This window comes from Harmonia axyridis, chromosome 4 (genome assembly GCF_914767665.1).
Source record: "Harmonia axyridis chromosome 4, icHarAxyr1.1, whole genome shotgun sequence".
Classification (NCBI taxonomy): domain Eukaryota; kingdom Metazoa; phylum Arthropoda; class Insecta; order Coleoptera; family Coccinellidae; genus Harmonia; species Harmonia axyridis.
The window spans coordinates 28551719-28575119 of record NC_059504.1 but is presented as its reverse complement, the minus strand read 5'-3'; the positions used below and the strand labels follow the sequence as shown (position 1 = coordinate 28575119).

At 34.4% G+C, this 23401-nt stretch overlaps 1 protein-coding gene across 2 annotated transcripts in view; it reads right to left on the bottom strand.

Moving 5' to 3' along the window:
- Positions 1–1784: 1784 nt before the first annotated feature.
- LOC123678268 overlaps positions 1785–23401 on the bottom strand; it is a 91709-nt gene continuing 70092 nt past the window's right edge. For both annotated transcript variants that reach the window (XM_045615235.1, XM_045615236.1), the window contains exons 6-7: positions 9536–9622; positions 1785–1950 (exon numbers count right to left, since the gene is read on the bottom strand). In XM_045615235.1, the coding sequence (XP_045471191.1) occupies positions 1928–1950; positions 9536–9622 (110 nt within the window). In that variant the 3' untranslated portion in view covers positions 1785–1927. The remainder of the gene's footprint in view (positions 1951–9535; positions 9623–23401) is intronic.

Genomic DNA, 23401 nt, shown 5'->3' with positions numbered 1-23401 from the left:
CTGACCATTTGCTTGTGAGATATTGCGTTGTGAGTGTAGCTACTTTTGTTATTTGAAAAAAAAATGGAAAAAAAAGAATTTTGTGTGCTGATGAAATTTTGCTTTTTGAAGGGAAAAATACAGTTGAAGCACAATCTTGGCTTGATGAAGAGTTTCCGGAGTCTGCACCAGAAAAATCAATCATCATTGATTAGTTCAAATGTGGTGAAATGAAGAAGGCGAAAGAGGCCCGAAAGAGGCTGCCACGGACGAAAAAATCGAAAAAACTCACAAAATAATTATGAATGACCGTAGAATGAAGTTGATCGAGGGTCAAAATCACCTGAAAATCAACTTTGAATGACATTGTATGAGATATCGTTGAATTCAGCGTTAAAAGTTATTTCGAAAAATGTCATAAAATATGCAGGTCCGTATTGAAAAAAATGAGGTTGAGGGTGGCCCAGAGAGTACGAAACGTTGGATACGAAATCTGATTACGTCAAATTGAGGATAATTTACTGTCGAATAAGAAATTCCTGTAACATTTTTTGATAATATTTGAAATAAAGTGGGAAAAAAAAATAAATCAAAATGACATAATTTGATTTTCTTATGATATCTCGAAAACCGGCCATGATAATCTCGATTTGTTTGAACTGCTTGATAATGCTTCTATGCATGCAACTTTTTCTCGATTTGACCGACCTTCTAACTCTTATGGTTTAAAAGTTACCAATACAATCCCATTGAGAAAGTGGCCACCCTGTATAGCGTTATTGGATCGTTTAAAGCATGAAATTGTTGAAAAACGACCCCATTTGAAGAAAAAAAGGTGCTGTTTCTTCAAAACGATGCGCCGTGTCACAAATCAAAGAAAACAATGGCAAAATTGCATGCATTGGCCTTCGAATAGCTTCTGCATCCACCGAATTCACCAGATCTGGCCCCCAGCGACTTTTTTCTGTTCTCAGTCCTCAAAAGAATGCTTTGCTGGAAAGGCATTTAGCACCAATGAAGAAGTAATCGCCGAAAGTGAGGCCTTTTTTGAAGCGGAATACAAATCGTACTACAAAAATGATATCGAAATGTTGGAAGATCGCAATAATCGCTGTATCGCCCTCGAAGGCAACTTTGTTGAATAATAAATTCGAATTTTGTCAAAAAAATATGTTTAACTATGCTAGACCTAGACCGGGGTTTTTCAATTGGCCTTTTATTCATGGAATATACAGAGTCTACATGTAAAATACAATTTATCAAGCAAAAGTGTACAGTTAATAATGGAACAAAGTTCAAATTTATAATGAAATTATCGATATAGGAAATTCAGACTTACAACCGATAATTTCGTTGCCGTATCGTTTCTCTTGTAAAAGGACTAAATATCTGCCGGGTCTTTTTTTTATGAGTATTTTACTTTGATTCAATTTTTGTTCTAAAGCACACAATTTCCAATTTTCTTGTACGGGTAGCCATAATCTAGATGAGAATATTTCAATTTATTCTTAACCTACCAAATGCAGAATAAATAGTTTAATGTTGATCTCTTTGTCTAAATTTGTGCCACAATTTTCAAGTCGAGAAGAAATCTACAACCTCGAAACCTCCGAAGATGCCTATTACAGGTGTGAGCAAAAATTGATCCGATCACAACTGAAAAGTGCAGAACTCATTTATTAATTTGGATATTTGTTATTGTTGAAAATATGCATTCAATACTCAACTTTGAACAATCCAGGACTTCATTTCATGGAACCGTTTATTATTTTAACGTTGAGGCTGTTCAGGAATAAGGAAGTACATTTCTTATAAATTGACTTTATTTCTCCCAATATAATTCAGCGAAAACAATATAAACGTCTCAAAGAAAAATATTTATTTCAACATCGATATTTTATTCATTATAACGTAGTAAATCATGCTCATCTTAGATCAGTTTTGTAGATCACCAGGTCCCTTTAATGATTTCTGAAAAGAGAGTCCTTGTTACTTTTCGGTATTCCTCAATACATACAGAGAAGTTTTAATTTTCGAACGCCTCATTCATCTCGGAAACGGATAGTACGATTCAGTATAGAAATATGTATATCTTTATTTCTAGGTACTAGGTACTACAACAACAGCAAAAAGGAATAGTGTCAATACAGATATACAATGTATGAGCTACATGTTATTGAATTCATTCATGTAATAGGGTTTTAGCTTAAATTCATACATAAATTTCTATTGGAATTTACATCATTGATGAAAAGATGTTAGTTTTTGAAAAATTAGCTTTTGAGGTGCAAGGGTCTTGTCGATATGGTTGTTGTATTTACAAGTGTGTCTCTTACTTTCCTTTTCGCTGAATAATAATAGAATTTTCCGTTGCAAATCGATAAGCCTGTATATTTTTTGCCTTTTGTAATCCATAATAAATACTAAATATTTTTCATAGCATATTCCCTATACCTAAATACCCTAATTTCGGAGTTATAACTATAAAAATTACCTTCGTCAAAGTTATGTTAAAATAACATATATAGATGGATATGATTTTAATTTGAATAATCTTTAAATATTTGTTTTATGTTAGAGGTATGTCCATATTTGAGTAATAAAAAAATTAGGAATTTTAGATGAAAATATTTTAGCAGTCTAATTAGTCCAGTAGATATGTACATTTCACCTGCAAAAAATTCCGAACTCGAAGAAACATCTAGAGGTTGTTCGGAGGTGCTCTGGGATGACTATCAATTCATCCAACACGACACGAGGACCCTGTGCTAACTTGAGGAGAGCCGAAGAACCCGAACATTTTCGGACACCCCTCAGTTTTTTGCTCATAACTTGCAAGCTAAGTATTTTTCGGACAAAAAGTTCGTTTTCAAAGTTGTACCGCATTGAATTTTTAGAATTTTGTACCCACAAACAATTTCCTAGACCTAATATCAACCGAGATACCGAATTGGCAAAAAACAAGGTTGTACGATGCATTCCATTTCATTGCCGGTGAAGTAGACTTCGGTGCCCAAAAAAGCAATATTATTGATGGAGGGTTTCTGCTCCATAGAGTGGACGATATCAAGTGAATAATCATTCCAGTAAGTCAGTCAAAACTACGAGGACTACATCAAAAGGCACTTTGAGAGTAATGCCATGGTGGTTTTTGATGGTGGGATAAGTACCAAGGTAGTAAAACGTGATCAACGTTCCTTGTTGAACCCGTCCACTAAGTTTGTGTTTTCCAAGACAACCTCAGTCATCATCACGCAGACACAAACAAGGTGAATTTTATTATTTTGTTGAAGAGTGAACTGAAAACCTAGGTGATCGAAGTCGAGTAGGGAGTAGAAGACGATGTTCTGAACTTGCTTACTGCTGTTTTAGTTTCCGAAGAGTACGACAGTGTAGTCCTTACTTAGATTAATGCTTTGGGAATTTCAAAGATGGAAGCCTACTTCTAGAAAAGTGGAAGGGGTCACACACCAACCTTTCTTTGTTTTTTCCACTCTTCCAAACACGGGTCTCAGGACATACAGGACCATACCAACTCAGCACCCTGTGGTATTGTAAAAAATATGGTGATATGGATATACAGGTGTCCCGGGAAGAATGCGACATACGAATACCATAAATTAAGGTCATCATGGAGGACCCGTATCAAGATGTTTCAATCGCCTGAGTGCCTTTGTTGGGGATATACAGGGTGATGTTCATCTTATGAGTGTAATTTTACAGTTCGATAACTCTTTAACTAATCGACCGAATAATTTCAAATTTTGAAGTTTTGTCACCCTTTCCTATCGCCTTCCTTCAATATTTCTGAATTCGAGTAAATCAGATCCGGACTTGGAAAATTTCAGACTTTTCCTATTTTCATGAATATTGTATCACCCTGTATGTGAAAATTATGATTTTTTTCCGTTTTCGGAACCACAAAGAATCATTATAAAAATTCAAAATCTCTGCTTGGCACGATCATACAGGGTGATCAATAAACATTCCCCTTATGAGTGAAATTTTTTCAGTTAAATAACTCTTCAACATAATAATTTCAATTTTTCACCGAATAATTTCAATTTTTCAAGTTTTGTCGCCCTTAACTATCGCCTTCCCTCAATATTTCTGAAATCGAATAAATCAAATCCGGACTAACTCCGGGATCACTCGGTACGTCAATATCATAATTTTTTTCGTTTTCGTAACCACAACGAATTAATTCATAATCAACATTCTAAAAATCAGCTTGACACCGTCATACAGGGTGACCAATAACACAGGCCAACACACATTTTGGTGCCTGCGATTTTTTAACTGTTCCTGAGTAATTTTTGGATGCAGAATGTAAAAAAATTCTCAGATTTTGTCTATCAGATCTAGTTTTTGAGATTTCTTAAAAAATTGTGTATATAATTTATGTTATAACTGTTATAATATATAATATTACTAGTGACAGTTGAAAAAAAACAAAGACATATGGATTTAAGTATTTATTGCAAAAACTTAATTTACATAATTACATTAGTCACTAATCACATAAAAATTTTCTTTCATACGATTTTCTAGAATGGAGTTTATATACTAGGGCAGTCTCGCTGAAGGCTCCAGTAGTAGTCCGCCATCATGTGGCTATCCCATCGTCCTTGATAACGATCTTCCATAGTTTTAATATCCTGGTGGAATCTTTCCCCCTGTTCTTCACTACAATCAACTAAGTTTTCTGGAAAACGATCTAGGTGGCTGTGGAGGTAGTGAACTTTTATACTCATGTTACAGCCGAGAATATTAAAATTTGAAAGCATAGTTTTCACTAATTCTACGTAATTCTCTGCTTTATGATTGCCAAGAAAATTTTGTACTACTTGAACAAATGAATTCCAAGCGTTAGATTCAGCCTCGTTCATTGATGTGGTGAATTGTGGATCTTTAACAAGTTGCCTTATTTGAGGACCATCAAATATACCAGCTTTTAGTTTTTCCGTGCTAATGCCAGGAAATTTACGTGACAAATACCCAAAACAATTTCCATCTCGATTTAAGGCCTTCACAAATTGCTTCATTAGGCCTAGCTTGATATGCAAGGGCGGAAGTAAGATTTTTTCTCTTGAAACCAAAGGTTCGTTGATCACGTTTTGTATTCCTTGAATCATGACATCTCTTGAAGGCCAATTTTTGTTAACCCAGTGCTCATTTTTAGCTCTGCTGCCCCAAAGGCACAAAAAACAAGGATATTTTGTATAACCACTCTGCTGTCCAAGGAGGAAGTTAACCATTTTTAAATCAACACAAAATGACCACTGATGTTCTTCGTATTTAATTTTTCTCAAAACTAATGCTATTGTTTCATATTCTTCCTTCATGGTAGTAGAATGACCAATAGGAATTGAGCCATATTTGTTACCTTTATGTAAAAGAACACATTTTAAACTACGTTTTGAACTGTCAATAAAAAGGCGCCAATCATCTGGAGTGTATTCAGGCAAACCTATTTTTTCTAAGAGCCCATTTATATTGTTACAGAATACCAAGTCATTTTCCTGAGTGAAAAAAGGCAGCAGATCCTTATCTCTTTTACGATAAAATGTAATATTAGTACCTCGACAAAGTAGATTTTTTTCTTTTAATTTGGATGCAAGTAATTCAGCGGATTCCTTTGAGAGATTCAGGTCTCTTATAAGATATCATATCATATATATATATCATTTAACGTGTATCTCAAAAACTAGAGCTGATAGAAAAAATCTGGTGGCATTTTTGGAATCAGCACATTAAAAACATCTAAAATCAGATGTTAGATTTCTGGCACCAAATTTTTTTTTTCATTTTGTTGGCCTGTGTAATCATTCCCTCATGAAAGAAGTACAACCGATTCAACTGAATAAGATAGCGAAATCTGTGAAACAACTATATGATATCAACGTGCTCAAAAATATATTAAAATGGAGGAATATCATTTTGAACAATATCTGCTGTTCTGAAAATATTCTATTTTTGATTCATTGTTTTCAAGATCAAATATTTTCAATTTATTTGCTGTTTTTGTTCTATTCTGTATCCAGTTTGTTGATTAAAAGTTCTCTCAAATAATTTGAGGGAAATTAAGGTGAGACATTCGTGAAGGGTGAAACAACTGCAATTTTCGAAATAATTATACCGATAAATTCAAGATATCTTGAACTATGAAATTTCTTTCATGAAGAAATGTTTATGGATCACTCTGAATGATGGCGCCAAGCAGAGATTTAAAATTTTTAATATGAATTAATTCTTTGTGGTTACGAAAACGAAAAAGAATCATGATATCAACATATAGGGTGATTCAATATTCAAGAAAATAGAAAAGGTCTTAAATTTTCCTAGTCCGGATCTGATTCACTTGATTTCAGAAATATTGAAGGAAGGCGATAGTAAAGGGCGACAAAACCTAAAAAATTATTCGGTGGATTTCTTGAAGAGTTATTGAAATAAAAAAAATTTCACTCATAAGGGAATATTTATTGATCACGCTGTATGACCGTGCCAAGCAGAGATTTAGAATTTTTATTATGAATTGATTCTTTGTGGTTCCGAAAACGGAAAAAAATCATAATGTTCACGTACAGGGTGATCCAATATGCACGAAAATAGGAAAAGTCTGAAATTTTTCTAGTCCGGATCTGATTTACTCGAATTCAGAAATATTGAAGGAAGGCAAAGGGTGACAAAACTTCAAAATTTGACATTATTCGAGCGATTAGTTAAAGAGTTATTCAATAGTGAAATTTCACTCATAATATGAAAATCACCCTGTATATCCCAAACGAAGGCACTCAGGCGATTGAAACCTCTTGCTACGAGTCGTCCATGATGACTTTAATTTATGGTATTCGTTTGTCGCATTCTTCCCGGGTCACCCTGTATAAAATGAATCCCAGCCTCTCCGCAATGTTGGAGATTTTCAAGGATCCTCAGGCAGCTCCAGCTGAAATTGCTGAAGTTGGAGAAAAGTTATTGTTGAAACTGAATGGAGGGAACATTGAACGTGACAACCTCGATGACCTGAGGTTCTGAATTTTTACCACTTTCGTGATAAAGCCAAAATACCAACTTGCGAGACTAGCACCAACCAGAAATGCCGCTATGAACCATTCATTTAGGACTTACCAACAGGTCTAAATTTGGATGGAAAGTCAAGGGTCACATAAAAAGCTGCTTTGTGATGAAAGATTACCAAACGAGGTGGGTATCAATATATTCATTCTTGTGACAGGGTCAACAGTATTCATTCATATGTTTATGATGTTTATGGGTATGATTTCCATTATCACAAAAATTTATGCTGGCCCAAAACAGCTCTCCGCATTGTACGCTGCATGTGCACAACTAGGTGCACTACCGCTGGCTGTCGTTGAAGAAGGCGGTTCCGCAGAATGCATGCACTGTGTGGGCGCAGCATGTAAAGACAGCCCTCGAATGGCACCAACGAAGTTGATACTGACGACGAGAGTGAGGAAGATTTCACTCTTAGACTCCTTTTTGACATGTCAAAGTCAACCTCCTCATGTTTTTGTATGTTGATATTGATGAGTGATAAGTATATGTAATTACTAAAGAAACGAAGGTTTTTAATAGAGGGCCCAAATCCTTGTTTTTTACAATATTTGTCATTCGGAGAAAATTCCTCTAATTTTGATCGCCTATATCTCCGATGATACAAGGTTTTGGAAAAAATTCGTGGAAATAAAATTGTAGAGATTTTAATGTTTTATAACTTCGAAAATTAACGTTTTGGTCAAAAACTACTTAGTTCAGAAGTTATGACCAAAAGATGTTGAGGTTCTTCTGCCCTCCTCAAGTTATCACAGGGTTTTCGTGTTGAACAAATTGACAGAGTCATCCAACAGTACCCCCGAACAACCTGTAGAAGTTTCATCAAGTTCGGAATTTTTTCCAGCAGACTTCACTTCTTTTGCTATGTTTACTAGACAAAATGGTGGGTTCATAAAACTTTTATCGTGATGATTTTCTCAATCGAATCATTTCTATGTTAAGTTCCATTTAATTTTTGACACTTCAACAGATTTCAAACTTCAATCAACCAGTTGATCAGTCAATCAAAGTTTTAGTCAAGATAGTCATCTGTATTTTTTCAATTTAGACGAAATTGAAAAGCTTCAACTCCGAAATTGTGGCATTTAGAGTGCATTGTATAAAAAATATTCAGTTTTTATTAAGGATTTCAAAAGGCTCAAAATATACAGGTTGATCCATTTCAAATAATAAATTTCATTATTATTCTAGAAGAAGGAAAAGTAGAGACAACAATGTATATACCACCATAATATCGCCAATATCAAAAGATCATTGGACACCAAAATTATAAAAATTGTGCGATCCGTTTCTCAGATAAATGAGGCTCTTGTAACTGAACGAATGTTATCTTTAATATCAGGTATATAAACGGGTTGAGGTCAGTAAAACCAGAGGCTTATTTGGAAAAATGGTAATTTGAACAAAATCAAGTCGTACCTGCTGAAAAATAACTATCCCCCCACCATCATAAAGAAAATCTTATTCAACAGTACAAATGATCGAGAGGAGTTACCTGAAAATTCAAACGAACCCACCAAGTATTTTTGTATGTTGTTGTATTTTTCCATTCCGTACATTCGAGGGCTCTCAGAGAGAATTCAAACACTGCTTGAATCGAGGAACGTTAACATTTCACTAAAATCCCTGAACACAATTAGAAGAAATTTCTTTTCTAACTTGAAGACATCAACATCTGAATTAATGATGTCGGGAGTTATTTATGAAATTCCTTGTCGGGATTGTGACCGGGTGTATATTGGACAAACGGGTCGTTATCTAGAAACTAGAATATCCGAACATCATCGTGATAGCATTAACATACACAATACCCTTAAAAAGAAAGATAATAATACAGCACTAGCGGAACATTCCCTCAAGGAATTGCACTCTTTTAATTTCGACGAAGTTTCTATTATAGGTTTTGAAAACAACTAGATAAAGCGTTTAATATATGAAATGGTGTAGGTTAAACAGTGCAAAGGATCAGTAACAAAAGAACCGATATTGACAACCTGAACACAGCGTATTTCAACTTAATTGGCAAACTGAAAGAAAAGGGTTGAATAAATAACGAAATTTGAATTTCGTCCTTTCGGTCGTACAGCATATGTCATATCATTGCTTTCTTTGATGTTCCGCCTGTTCTTCGATAACAATCAGTTGTGGTTTAACTGTATCGCTCTGTGTTTCATGCATCGTAAAATACGATTTTTAATTCTTAATATGACCAACAAGGCCAACTGGAAATGTAAGTGGCTTCCAATTGATTTTAATATTGTATATTGTGTTTTTATAATGATATTGTTGTGCTTGGTTAATTAGTGTATTGTGAATCTTTCAGAGTCCCGAAAAAGATTTCAAATAAATCGAAACGTCGGCACATTTTTCCAAATAAACCTTTGGTTTTACTAACCTCAACCCGTTAATATACCTGATATAACTGAAGAAGGTCATTATACAATTTTCGTTGTCTTAAATGATGGATATTGACTGAGCTTACCTCTGAAAGGGAGAGACTTGCAGATTATCAGTATGCATGCTGATATGATCATCATTTTACCACTTCGAATAGGAGGTCCTTCATTTCCTGCAACAATGAAAAATAACTTAGGATTTCAAAGTTAGATGGGCTTATTGAAAATCTAATGTCAAATGACATTGTACTTTGTTTGGATTAATTATTTTCCATAATTAACCTTTGAAGATGGTCGAATGAAAATTGAATCCCTCCCTATGAATTTTTCAGAGTTAACATGGAATGGAATGTGTTGCATCCAAAGATGAATAAAGAAATCCGACAGTCTTTCCAAATACTCGATATATCATTTCAAAGAATTTCCGTAATATGGTCTACACAATTTGTTTCTGAATCTGGAAAACTAACTTGGATAGTACCATATCAAGTCGATAAAATAGAATAGGGAGATTCAAACAGTTCTGATTCTTCAAAATGCGTTCAAATAATTTTTTTGAAGATTATTCGCCAGCGTAATGACATTTATTATTTCGGGAGAAATTAAGGTAGTTATTGCCCGTATCTAACAAGGGTATAGCGAGCTACGACCTTGACCAAACTTTAATAACTCGAAATTAGTCGATTTCATTAATCCGATGGAACTGAAATTCAGAATCTGGTTTCAAAAAAGCGAAACTAAATTTCTTGAGGATCGCACATAAAACAAGCGCCTTCACGATATTATAAGTCCTGACGCTTGTATCAAGTCAGTAAACATCTGCAAAAAAGCTTTTATGGGCCGAATATTTTGATTTCACGCTATCCATTCGGGAACTGGGTTTTTCGCAGTCAGAAACCGTTGGCAATATCCTACTTAATGAGTGTAAATGGAGCAAACATTCACGATGTTCGTGACCCGGCTGAGTTTCAGAAAAAAACGTTTTTCCACCATATAATAACGTGAGATCTCGAGATCTTATAGTACAACAGGAGCACGCGATGAATAATGAGATTGAAGGAAAATATTGGACACGCTCTTTACTGCTCATATTTACGGCTTAATGTTATTCTTGTATAAATATCTCGAAAAAATATGAGGGCTATATTTTACTAGGTGGTTTTTCATCGTACAAGAATTGTTTATAGGTATAACATTTGAGACTTTTGTTTATTATTTCGAAAGATTAAACTTTGAAACCATACTAGTATTACTAGTGAAGAAAAGCAGGCTCCTTCCTGTACTCTTCACGATTTCCGCTTTCGGTGTTTGATCTATTGGTTACAATTTTTTACATTTATCCTATATGTTTTTTGCAAAATTTTCGATATTTAAGTATGTCAGTTTATCTGATTTGTATTTTTTATTATGACGCTTTAGAAACAACACCTCGTGTAATTTAAGGAGTGTGTAATCGTCTTAAAACTCGAATTGTGTACTTTACTTTTTCTACGACCGCAATCATTTCCATCAAAATTCTTGCAAATCCAAAAACTGGTGGCAAATCGAGACACAATTACGAAACGTCAAAAAGGTATCGGCTACTCATGGTGTTATTAATTCGTTTCCGTGGCAACTACTAAAGATTTTTATCTAATTGGTTATTCGTCGTGCGATTTACTTTACAGATCCAAGCATATTGGTTGTTGATCGTGCTTTCTGTTTACGTAAAATAAACGGCACAGGTTCACGTTGCACCCTACTTGAATAAGGCAGTTACAGTTAGTAAGATGTACTAAATTCGTGACTTTCTGTAGATGGAGTAGAAAAAGTTTTATGGTATATCCATTCCAATATATCTATTTTTTACTTAATATGTTATAAGAACAGATCAACACGTATGGTATTTACAGGAGGTTATCACCTATTATTGCATCAGTCCTGCACATTGGTATGTTTATTTTTTCATCTCAATATGAGTTCCTTTTTAGAAAGTACTCCGTTAAAAATCGTTTTTAGTAATTCATTATAGGACTAGAGAGAAAAGACCTTAACGGTTTACATCACTTCCATAGAGAAAATACGCAACAGTGTTTCGCACAACAAGTGCAGAAGGTACTTTTCTTCCACAGGTTAAAATTTTAAAAATGAACCACGAAATGCCGAATTTTTAATGAATGACCGTTAGAATGAGCCTCCTCTATGAGTATTGCAAATTATTTCCTCAAATTTGAATTTTATTGAAATTAATGAAATATTTCCATATATATCGTTTAGTTTTTGCATTGAAAATGTTAGTTGGCAGATTAGTTTTCTGTATCACAAATTTTGCAGATAATAGATAAAACCTTGACAAGAGAGTTCTAAGTACCAACATCAAAAAAAGTATGAAATAGTCTAAGACCTGGCGGTTCATTGAACTCATTTTCCAGAGACAAAAAACAAATTAACTATTATTTATTATCGGAGTTTAGGAAGGCATCCCGCTTTTGCTTCTTCAACTCTTGAATTTTAGTTTTAGTTAGGGTTTTTTGACCCTAACGTACAAGGCTATGATTTCAATATGTTCTCATTTACATATGTTTAAGTTTAGTAAAAATTGCCAACCCATTTTTATAGATGGAAGTATCTGCAGTCGACAGCAAAATTTTCATAGTGTAGTATATCCAAACTAGTCCATAAAAACGCTCCAAAGGAATTTCTGGAAACTTGAACAGCCCTTGCATAATCGAAATATTCTGGTTTTCACCAAAGGACTTTGGATATTCCATTCCAAGGATAGCTAGTAGTTTACTATTTGCCTTAATCATTTCCCGCAAATCTAGAAATGTTTCAATTAATACTTTATTTCAAATCAATTAGAAAGTTACTCTTCTGACATCCTAGAAGTTGTGTGATCACTTTTGAATTTTTAAATATAAAAAATTTTTTTTTCACCCCACCACACAAGGATATAATTTTACTATATCGTTATTCACATAATATGTTCGTATGTAAGAAAACTATCCAATCTTTTTTGATGTTTTCAAGTCTCTGCAAGGAGACAGCAAATTTTTCTTAGCAAAAGTAATTCATAACCCACCTCTCATTTATAGCTGAAACATTCAGAAAATATTTATTATAGCCTCCAAGGAATATATCAGCTATAAAAATATTAAACAAATTGCAATTTTACAGGATCGTTATACTGGGGCACCAATTTTTTTTTTTCAGAATTAATTCATAATATTTGCGTCAACTCAAAATCCCTAAACTCGTATTCAGGATGCGGGGCAAATTTAAACCATAGATATAAAACTAAACTGCTCTCGTGAATAATTTTGCTGTGTATAATTATTTTCCACATCTATCTTCCCTTAAGGGGGAGGATGAACCCACCAGGGCGGACTGGGAGGGTCATATCTCATTGTCTCCAACAATCTCGGCGGGTACTGGCAAAATTTGAATTTTAATTTGAATAAAGGAGACCATTGTGCTAATGTATTCGCCCGACAAGCTGGAAAACTAATTTACGGAAGAAAAACTTAAACTTTTCACTTCCAGTTTATTCTGTCAAAACAAAAGAGAAATATCGTACCTGCCTCTTCATTGTCTCCGACCGTTTTCATTCGCGATCTGAACTGAGTTACGATGCAGCAAGCCCCAAGAATTCCGTCGTAATTGAATTCATTATTAAAAAAATTGAAATATTCTCAGTGTTCGTGTGATGAAGCTTGAAGCTCAATTCTGTTGGTATGTCTGTAGTCGCTTTATATTTCAATGAATTAGACGATTGAAAGCCACTGATTGGAAAGGTCAATCGAGAAAACCTTCAAGATGTGGTACACAGCTCAGCACTCCCTCAAAGACGATGATATGTTACCGACCTTAACGGAGGAACGATCTGATAAGAATGAATCGATGAACTTGACTAGAAATCCTCAAATACCAAAATGATCCAATATATGAAGTAGTCTCCTCATTTGCACTCGATCAAATGTTTTTGCAAGATCGAGATACATTAAATCCTTCGGAATTCTAGCATTCAATGACTTTTAAATCAGGCATCTCAGAAGGTTGGTAATAATTGATCTTCCTGGAACGAACCCTTGCTGCTAGGGTGGAATAATGGATTTCTGCAATACGAACTGAAGCACCCGTTTGCATATTACTCTCTTAAGAACTTTGGCCACGAAGTTTTCGGCCTCAAATTTATAGCCCTTTTTGAAAAATGGAGTAACAGTCGATTGCCGCCGTGATGAAGGTATATAACCCATAGAATGGGTCCAAAAAATGATCCACTATGTGAAGCTGAATATGCCTTGAAAAGAGTTGGCGAAAATCCATCAGTAATATCCAATCCGAAAAGATATTCCTCCAACATGGACACACATCACAGTAACTGTAATTCTCTCTAATGATTTCTCGTTTCTGGGACTGTTGATAACAGGCATAAGACACCATCTCAAGGAAGAGAAAAAGGAGTTAGCAAGAATACCAACTGACTCAGACTCATTATTTGCTAGGATACCATGTTCTTCAATGACTATAGGGATCGAGACTTTACTGTTGAACTTCGATTGCATATATGTAGGTACTTGGAAAATTTCGCCTTGTTTTCTGATTTGATCACATTCTGCTCATAAGTTGTTGTGGATTGTTCATTACTGCTGACGTATTCGGGGAATTTTCTATGGAGCAAAAAAGCCTGTGTCGAACAACTCTAGACATAATTTATGAATAGAACGATTGGGAGTGTTTTAGAAGTTCATGCATTTCAAAATGGTCTACTGCAGAATCGGTTGAATCGGGCAACTTTTCGTCAGCGATACTGGTAAATCATTAGATACTCGTTAGATACCTCTATTTTCCTGTTAATCGATTCTTCAATGTATCATTCAGTCACAGTTGAAGACTGCCATCTTCATCATGGTTATTAACGAATGGCGTTAAGAGGGATTACTACCACGTGGTTTTTCGTGTATCAGTCCAACTTTGGTACTTATTCATTTCCCCTCTGGCATTCCTGCGATAGCCAAACTTCGTAGGGTGTACGGAGTTGAGCATTCAATTCATATCCTTCCTTTTTTCAGAGCCAAATATTAGAGATCAGCACTGTACTAAGAATTTCACGAAATTTTAGTTTCACCCCTTTTGTGATGATTTTTGGTAGTTTCTTTTTCACAAATACTTTGAAAATACATCAGTGCTTTGTACAAAGTACATATCATCAATTTTTTTCTCGAAAAAAAATTTTTTTTTTCATATTTTTCATTCGCAAATTGAAAATATTTACTTTCTTCCATTTATTATATTGTTCAAGGAATTAATGTGAAAACCTTATAAAAATCCATTATTTGTAAGAAGAAGTATCTCTAATTTCATTTTTGACTGAGCAGCCACGTGGTGGTGATTTTTACTCTTGACTATGCATGTCCAGTGTGAACTTGACCGTTTTACAGGTTCAAATATTCTGCAATTCTTTATGGTATTCCACCTATGATATACATATGTTAGGCGATATATTTTCGATTGCAAAACAGCAGCTGGTGGCCAAGAGCAAGACAAACAGATGCATCATGCTCTTGTTTTACTGCTGCGATCCAAGTTATCTTGGAGCTGCCTCCTCTTTCTGGAAAGTGAAGCAGCCAAATGAACTCTCATGGTGGCAAAGAAGCGTGAACTGAAAATTGGCGACGACCCAGGGCATCTCAGCATTCTAAATGAATACAAGGAGCTCCTGGATGTGGTCATAGATAACTCACTACTGAGACCAGAGTTTCAGAAAAACTTCAACACGACATTTCCAAGTCGTGAGCAATAGGCATAAAATGCAGAGGTTTTCCTTAAAGGGTCTGCGATGTTCTATACTGATGGTTCAAAAATTGCCATAGAAGAGTGGGAGCCGGTGTACACGTCCTCTCAATCCATTTTGCCATACCAATTTGTTTCTGCCTTTCGTGTTCCAAGCAGAAATCTTTGCCATGAGAAAAAGCGTTGCACTCTGTACAGAACGCAACTACCGAAGAGCAAAAAAATATATAGTATGCGACATCAGTGGAGCCTTTTTCTTTTTGCCCTGAGTTAAGGGGAAAAAGTTCTCTTATCCAGTAAACAGGAACTGGGAAAACTGACAGGCGAAGTCACGGGACACTATCTGGTGAGGTATCATCTGAAAAACACCTGAAAAGCGCCTGAAGACACAGCCTGAAACAGCCAAACACTTGCTTGACTTGCTATGACAATATGAGGATGTTCACCGGAAAAGGCTACATTTTGGCTCTTAGTTTTTGAAGTCGGAACAAGTGATGGTTGAAGCCCCCAGATGAAGAACGTCGGGACGATATTGCCTGACTGGTAAAAAACGCGGGGATGCACAATAGATCTTTAGGTTAAGGTTCATGTGAGGTCGGATGAATTTTCTACCCTCCTCTAATTTAATCTTCTATATGAATAATCAAGAGAAGCTAGCCGAGCATTCCATGTAATTATTAGAATCATGAGCTATGAATGTTCATTTTACCACCGTTTTAGTCACGTGGAATCGAAATATTAATTAGTCCTCCTTCAAATCCTGTGAAAAATTTTATTTTCCTCAATTTGGAATTGAATTCCCATAGAAAATAAAATGTCCTTCGTCAAAATTACACATATCAATACGTGAACCAAAATCGTTCAATCGAAAAATTTTGTTTTTGTTTTATATTTTCTATCCGGACTCTCCTAGTCCGCTGTGTGACCTCTTGCATGCGTTTCAGTGATTGTATTTTTATAGTTTTTTGGGACAAAGGGGGTTCACAACCGTTTTCTCCCAGACAAGAAAAAAAAAAAGAAAATTCGCTAATTGCTATACTTGCTGTAGTAATTCAGAAGTGCACAAATTATGAAGTGAAGTGTTTCGGTTTGGAATTCTTCCCAATGGGAACTATCTAACTAGTAACCTTAAGTATTTTTTCGTACACTTCAAATTATACCGATTCTTGCAAAGCGGTTTTTGATAACTTCTCTTGTCAGTAGGTATAGAATTCCTTCTTGCAAACGACCGAAATTATGATGTTTCTGTAATCTTCTATTTTCCTGAAGTATTGAATTTCGGGTTGCATATCTGAGTTGGTTGGTGCTTTGGACGTTTTGGACACGACCATAGATTTCAGTCCAGTATTTGAGCAATTCTTTGTGTGGCTTCATTATTTTATTATAGGGGCAAAAGAAGTAGAAGATTATAGGAAATTTCCATATAGAGAAAAAAACCGCTTATGCTGAATAAAAATTTTCGATCTGATTCTTTGATGTTCAATTTATAATTTGATATTCATATATTCGTTGCTATAGCAATTATTTTTCATAACTAAATTTTCTAAGCAGGAGAATTATATTTTCATTTGTATTCATAAACTTCGAAATGAAATTTTCAATATATGTATTGAAATTTGGAGCGTTTGAATTTTTGGTATTGTAGATATAATTTTCATGCTTCCGTCTACAAGTGCTGTCATTATATTTACGATATAACAATTTGAAAAACATTCGATTAATTTGCATTTCAGTTTTCACACTTCTCGAGAAACTGAATGAAAAATTTCGAGAAAATAGGAATTGTCATCTCTTCGGATCAATTCCATCGTTTATTATAAACACTAATAAATCAAACTTACACAGCTCTTTCAGTATGACTGAATTAGTTCAAATTTGTATGGCTTTTTATGAAAAAGTAAAAATAACTGTAGATACGTTGATCCTGTTTTGAATTAGATTTCAAAATTACCAAAAAAAATCATCCTCAAAGAGCTGAGGACTATGCACATAAACTGAATTCTAATGAAGTGTGTAGACGAAATATCTCAGAATACTCAATAAAAAATCAATTGTAAAGTATACAGGAGTCTTTATATCTTAACCAAAATGTAGATGAATTCTTTAATAATAATAAAAGTGTCTAAGAATGAAAATGCTGTCTCATCACCAACGTACAGACTCCCTCGAATTGAGGCTTTACGAATTTTATTTAACTAGCCTCTAAACTAATTCCTTCCCTTCACAATTCCTGAACTAAAATTCATGTCTGAATACACTCTAACTAAAAATAACAAACCAGGAAAATTCGGTCTGTTTTTTCACTCAATGAGAAGGTTCTTACTTTATAATTCTTTATGAAACGAAAATAGCAAACCCTGAATCGTCAAGATGGGATTCCTAAATTAATTCCATCCTTAAAAACCATTTCTCTGATTATGACAGAACGATATGATCGGAGTACCAATTTTCTACTTCTTTTGTCTGCTTCATTGCTTTCCAAGTTATAATAATATGGCTTCAAGATACTCCCTTATCTAAATTAATTTCTGCGAATAACAAAAGAGATTGTTAATATAACTCGGTATGGTTTTCATTTGCATTTGAAAGCCTTGGGATTTTTCTCCATGTCATGCATTCGTTTCAGATCACGCTATGAGGTCTACGTACCGGGGCTTTATGTCGTTGATATTTATTGATGTTACTCAGAATTATTACTTCGTTTTGAAAAGGCATAGGCACACTCGAATTTATTTGGAGTTTATTTAGAGTTTCTAAAAAAAATATTAGGTGAACAACTTTGCTTCCGCCGTTTTGAAATAGATGGATGTAGGGTTAAGTGTAAGTCGAAATAAATAGATCGCAGATGTCATACAATAAGTTTATTTTGTAAACATAAACGCCATCGAAATATAAGTCGATTTGTCTCTCCATCATGAAGTTATTCTCGATTAAATATGTCAGCTTACCGGCCAAATTCTCGTCATTTGCGGGGGTTCCAATTTTCTGCATCAATATGAAAAAATCTGCGGCTGATGCTCATCGAATGCTCTCAAATACCTTTGGTGAGGCCATTATCAAAATAAAAACGTGCCAGGAGAGGTTTCAACACTTCAAGAACGGTCATTTTGACGTCAAAGAGCAGCATGATGTTGGAAGGAAAAAGGTTTTCGAAAATGCAGAATTGGAGGCGTTACTTGATCAAGACTGGTGTCAAACGCAACAAGAATTGGCAGGATCATTGGGAGTGACGCAACAAATCTTTTCAAAAACGCCTGAAAGTCATGAAAATGATTCAGGAACAAGGAAATTGGGGGCCGTACGAGTTGAAGCCGAGAGATGTGGAACGGCGTTTGTTTGCTTGTGAGGCAAAAACGGAAGGGAGTTCTGCACCGCATTGTCACTGAAGACGAAAAAATAGTTCATTATGATAATCCCAAGCGCAGAAAATCATGAGGATATCCAGGCCATGCTTCCACGTTGACGGCCAAACCGAATATTCACGGTTCCAAGGTCATGCTCAGTATTTGGTGGGACCAGCTCGGCGTAGTGTACTATGGGTTGTTTGAACTGACTGAAACAACCACAGGCTATCGTTATCGAACGCAATCAATGAGTTTGAGCCGAGCATTGAGAGACAAACGGCCGCAATACAACGAGAGACATGATTAAGTGATTTTACAGCATTACAATGTTCGAACCCATGTTACGAAAGTGGTCAAGGAAAAGTTGAAATGGAGAGTCCTACCCCACCCGCCGTATTTTCCAAACGTTGCTCCCTCGGACTATAACTTGTTTCGATCAATGGCAAACGACCTGGCTGACCAGCACTTCCGGCCTTATGAAGAAATAAAAATTGGATTCGTGGATCGCTTCAAAATATAACCAGTTTTTTCAAAAGCGGGATTCATACGTAGCCCAAAAAATGGAAGGAAGTAGTGGCCAGCGATGGAAAATACTTCGAATCATAAATGTATAACCAGTTTTCTACAAAAAAAACCTCGAATTTCGGAAAAAAATGACGGAATCAAAGTTGTACACCTATGTAAAATAAAGAAAGGATAAGAAAAAGAACAAGTTTTTAAGGTAACTTTAAGTTGGCATTACTGTTCGAGATAGAGACCGATTTAACAGATGTAGAGTGATTTATTCTTAGTTTGGTTTGGCAATTCATCATGAATAGACTCACGCCTGAACATCGCTTGCAAATAGTGCAATTTTATTTCGAAAATAATAGTTCTGTGCGGAATACGTATCGTGCACTACGTCCATTTTATCGTCGACAAAATCGTCCATCAGAGTAATTAATTCGATTAACCATGGAACGTTTTCGCACCACGTTGACTCTTATTGATAACTCGCATCCCCAGAGACGCCGTACGGTGCGTACAGAAAAAGCTATTGCTGCTGTAGAGCGTAGCATTGAGGAAGATCGGAATGAGTCTATCCGCGATCGAGCACAGGAATTGGATCTGTGTCCATCCACTTTATGGAAGATTTTGCGGAAGGATCTTGGTTTGCGTGCTTACAAAATCCAACTCGTGCAAGAATTGAAGCCAAACGATCATCAAGTAAGGCGTAGATTCGTCAAATGGGCCCAAAATGAGATTGCCGTTGTTCCCGATTTCCATCAGAAAATTTGTTTTAGCGATGAAGTACATTTCTGGTTGAATGGCTACGTCAACAAACAAAACTGCCGCATTTGGAGTGAAGCTAATCTTCAAGTGTATGTCGAAACACCGTTACATCCAGAAAAGCTGACTGTTTGGTGCGCTTCATGGGCTGGTGGAATCATTGGTCCGGAATCCCGGAAATATTAGGTATTTTTCTTGAAATATCTATAGTTCCATAGACGTGATCCGCTTGAAACTGTCATTTTACCTCCAAATGCAAATTTTCGTCTTGATGCAATCTGCAATTTTGAAATTAACAGGAAAACAATATGTGGGACGACCGTATTTACGGAATCCATAGTCAAATTTACGATAATTTACTGTCCTAATCTGAGAATTTATCGTATTCACATCTTCGAATTTGACTACAAATTCATCAGAGTGTAGAACCTTTTCTCGTAGCAGATTATTCCCGGATCAAAATCCGAAAATAACAGTTATCGGGACTAATTGTTAATTCGATCTGTTCAGGGAACCACCAATCAAAATTTAATGACTATCAACCCCAAATCTCATGATTTTTTCAATTCAAAAATAGCCTTTCGTTCCACTGTACCTTCACCAACTTTTATTATTTATCAAATCAGAGAGAGAAAATAAAAAAAAACGTTAATGATAAGTAGAAACGAAATTCTATATACCAAAATAAATTTCTAGATGGAGAGAATAAAAAGATATTGCTCCTAAAAAAATATTTTTATAATCTTCAATTGGTGTTCCAGTCAACTTTCAGGTGAAAAACCGACAAACCAATACCTAACTATTTATCAAAAGAGCCGTTAGGGTGTTTTCAATAAATCTCTATATTCACAGCTATAAGCTCCGATGCAACTCATTACGTCTTAGAAAGAATTGAAATGTAGGATCTGATAAAGTGAGTTTAGCGAAACGATTATTTTTCAATTTAAAAATGGTGTAAATTTGATTTGATCCTTTTTTTGTAAATAATTTTCAATAATAGGAAAATAATTAATAATTATTTACTCTGAATTTCCCCAATATTTTGAACGGAAAAACTATTTGCCAAACTGGTTCAAGACAGTTGTCTTATACTACACTGAATTTCTTATCTTATTTATTATTTATTAGAGTGAGATGTGGATTTTCAATAACTAAAAAAAGGCTTTTCATTATTCGGGAAATACGCAAATAGTGGGTGGTTTGAAAAATTTTGAATATATATTACAAAATTTTTTGAACTAACGCAACAATCGGTCCTGAAATTCAAATATGATCCAACATTTTTTTGAGTAGGTAATACGACATTTACATTATCATGTCATTAATTTTTTTTCCGGACTTATTTTTTTTAATTATATTCCTTTATCATCCAACCTTCGAATTCATGTCTGATTTTTTTTATTATGGGCTCATGTAGAAACAGAATAAGAAACTTTTTTCTGTGAGAAATCTTATCTTAGTGATTCCTTTTCATCTTTGGTTTTTGCACAATCACACTACGAAGTGTAGGTCCATAAATTGAAAAGATTATGTGGTTTATTCAGGAAAAAATAACACCACTGCATCAAATAAGTATTTCATTCCAATACTCTTGCATTTGTGATTTGCGTTTATCATTTTATGAATGTTGATTGTGAACTAAATTTTAGTTTTCTCTTCTAGATTATGAATATTTGTGCTGTGTATCATTGGAATATTACCACATGTTCTTCCCTTCACTGAGTCCTACCTAAATTCATACAACCATTATTGAAATGAACGTTCCAGATTGCAATATAATAGAAATGAAATGGGTAATATAGGAACGTAAGTTGATATTCGATATACGAGGGTGATTTATATAACGTTCGAAACAAAATTATATCATGTGAATATAGCAGGCAAAATTCATATTAAATGATGGGACTTTCGAAATAAAATCGTGACAGCGTATACATTATTTGTTGACAAGATACATTCGAATAATTGGTGGGTATTCATTTTCATTGTGTTATACATATAGGACGTGAATGGAAAGTTATATCGTTATAGGTAAAATGTTGATTTTCATGCAATTTGTCCGCTCCTGGATAGATTTCAATAGTTTTTATGTTTTCATTCGAACGAAAACTACTCTAAAACGATTCATTGATTGGATATACAATATTGCTGTTCGAATACCAGAGCTGAATATTCGCATTAAGTTGATTGAAATGTCGGAATCAAAGCACGCATACATTCACCATTCGTAAATCGAAACGTTCGAATGTTAGCTCAAACAATGTGGATAATACAATTACCTGCCTTTCTTCGATGAACGCAGTCAATAGAGAGATTTTGATCGACTACATAGCAGTTTGATAAAAAATCCCGCTTCTAAACAGATTGAATAAAAAGATAATTCAATTTTAATCATCAAAAGGTAATATCAAATATTATTTCAATATTTCAATAGTAATCCTATTATAGGTAATTCATCCCCAGTAATCTTCACAGGAGAAAATCTCGTACATATAGGTCCATATTGTTTTGGATTTTCAATTAAAATTTTCATTATTCATTATAATGTATTGAAATTGATGGATCCAGTAATTTTATAAAGTATTAAATCAAAATACACAATCTGAATTCAGGTAAAATTAATCTCAGTTTGTTTCATGTACATTTTAGTAAAATATTCAGATAGACGACAATGAATGAATAATAAGGGATATTTGGAAAATATAACAAAGGATTTTGATGGAAGTGTCATTGTGAAAATTTTGAGATGGTGTAGTTGAATTAGTTGTTCGATCTCAAAAATTATAAAATTGATATAATTCAGTGTTATTGAAAGTTATTATAAAATGAATGATTCAGTGATATATACGTATTTCTTGTATTTGCTATAGTTCGGTTGATGTGATCCATTGAAAATTTCGAACACAGGTTGAAATTGTTATTCAAAATAAACTCGATATCAATTAACTTTGATTCTGTTCAAGCTATCAACACGAAATTATGCATGAACCTTGAAATGATTATTTTTCATAATTATATAGGATGTTCTTTAATGATATTTTAATATTTTAGGGAGCGATTCTTGGAGTCGTTTCAAGAAAAAATCTTCATATGAACGTGCTATCTTTTGAGAAAGTGGTAAACTATACAGAAAAAAAAAATTATTTTGTTATAACCACAATGATGCTATTCCGATATTCCTATGAAATTTGAAACACATTCTCACTGCATCAATTTCTGATATGGATACAAAAAATTTTGTTATTTTCACCAGTGGTGCTTGTATGGCTAATACACTGAATACTTTTGCAGTTAAAAATGGAACGACGATTTTTCCGAATTCAAAAATTGAGTTCAAAATTCTCATTCATTTCCAAAATGACAATAATAATTTCCAAATTATAATTTTAGGGGGGATAAAAGTAGTTTTATTTTATTTGATGGAAGTACTTACATACACAAGTTTACATAACTCAGTTCAAATTTATCAAGCATTTTTATCTTTACTGAATTGAATATAAATTTTTCACATTCATTAACTGATTAAGTATTATTTAATATTGAATGCAAATGTAAATGTTGCGACCA